The sequence below is a fragment of the Lepidothrix coronata genome, unplaced genomic scaffold (assembly GCF_001604755.1).
Source record: "Lepidothrix coronata isolate B3197 unplaced genomic scaffold, Lepidothrix_coronata-1.0 Scaffold3372, whole genome shotgun sequence".
In the NCBI taxonomy this organism is placed as follows: Eukaryota; Metazoa; Chordata; class Aves; order Passeriformes; family Pipridae; genus Lepidothrix; species Lepidothrix coronata.
Window position 1 is genome coordinate 1 of NW_016693552.1, and position 1,595 is coordinate 1,595.

General features: G+C 66.8%; 1 protein-coding gene across 1 annotated transcript; it reads right to left on the reverse strand.

Moving 5' to 3' along the window:
- Positions 1-6: 6 nt before the first annotated feature.
- On the reverse strand, positions 7-1,155 carry NRARP (NOTCH-regulated ankyrin repeat protein). The gene has a single exon (XM_017803745.1). The coding sequence runs from the start codon at positions 1,153-1,155 to the stop codon at positions 802-804; it is 354 nt and encodes a 117-aa protein (XP_017659234.1). The 3' UTR covers positions 7-801.
- Between the last annotated feature and the right edge of the window lie 440 nt (positions 1,156-1,595).

The window sequence follows — 1,595 nt, forward strand, 5'->3', positions numbered from 1 at the left end:
AAAATCAACCAAAACGAGGAGCAATTGGGGTGAGAAAACCACGTCTGTCATATTCCAACGGAATCGCCTCGACAAAAAAAAAAAAAAAAAAAAAAAATCAGCGGTGGGAAAACACTGGGTGAACCTTGGAGAGGAGGAAGACTTTCCTGCTCTTCCTCGCCGGCAAGGGCCGCGGGCGACCGGGAGCACCCAGCTCATCGACGGACCATTGCGCCTGGAGCCGCAGCTGGCACGGGAGAGGGGACCCCAGCACCAGAGGGGGACGGCGGAGAGGCTTTCGGGGAGCGTTGAAATGAAATCGTTTCTGAGCCAGAATACTTTAATGGGAGGGTTGGGAGCGAGGGGAGCGGGGAGAGGGATTAAATATTAGCGAGGAGGGACAGGGGGCGTTAAAGCATCTGCCCAGATGTCAAACTGAAACCGTGAATACTGTGAGTGCAGCCGAGGTAGATGGAGGAAAAAAAACATGTTACAGTAGGAAACAACCCTTGGAAGGAAAACCAAAACAAAACAACAAAAAAACCTTAAAAACGTAAAAGCGGTGGCGTGTTCTGCGTGGGGCCCCAAATCTTCGCCAAACCCCCCCCCGGCGGGGGCGGGAGCAGCTCTGGCGGCCGGGGGAGCGGGGAGGGACCCCGGCATCGCCGGGGGAGAGCGGGGTGGGGGGGACCAGGCATCACCGGGGGGCGGTCCCGGCATCACCGAGGGAGCGGTCCCGGCATCACCGAGGGAGCGGTCCCGGCATCACCGAGGGAGCGGAAGGGGGACAGCCCCGGCATCACCGGGGGAGCAGCCCCAGCATCACCGTGCGCCGGCGGAGTATTTGGCCTTGGTGATCAGGTAGAGGACGATGTCCTGGTGGCCCCCGAAGGCGGCGATGTGCAGAGCGCTCCAGCCGTCGCGGTTGGCCAGGCGGATATCAGCGCCGAACTTGACCAGGAGCTTGACGAGCTCGAGGTTGCCGTCGATGACGGACTGGTGCAGCGCCGTCTGCCCCTCGGGCCCGAAGGAGTTGACGTTGAACTCGCAGTTCGTCATGTTCTGCAGCAGCGACTGCAGCTCCTTGGTGTTGCCGCGCCGCACCGCCTCCTGGAACACCCGCTGGCTGGGGGGCGGCGGCGGCGCCGCGCACGGCGACACCTCGCTCTGGCTCATGCCGCCGCCTGGGCCCCGCCGCCCCGCATGGACGGCGACGGCGGCGCCCTCCCGGGCATGCGGCGGCGGGCGGGCGGTGCTGCGGTGCTGCCGGGGCTGGGGGTCCCGCTGGGGTCGCGGTGGGTCCCGGTGGCCGCTCCCGGCCCCGCCGCTGCCGCGCTCGGTGCTGCGCTGGCTCCGCTCGCGCCCGTCTGAAGCGGCCCCAGCGCCGCGCGCGCCTTTTACCCGCCCTTTTATTTGCATAACAATGGCACGGCTGCGGGGGCGGGGCCGCGCGCACCAAGCCCATTGGCCCCGGCGGGCGGGGGGCGGAGACTCAGCGGGAGGATACGCCCCCCCAGGAGGGTGAGCGGGAGGGGCCCGAGCGCTGCGAAGGCGGGAGGGGGCGGACGGGGGCGCTCCGGGCCCGGGACAGCCCGGGACAGCCCGGGACAGCCCGG

What these genes read in the sequence shown, in the direction of transcription:
- NRARP (XM_017803745.1), bottom strand. Translation starts at nt 1,155, where the DNA reads ATGAGCCAGAGCGAGGTGTCGCCGTGCGCGGCGCCGCCGCCGCCCCCC.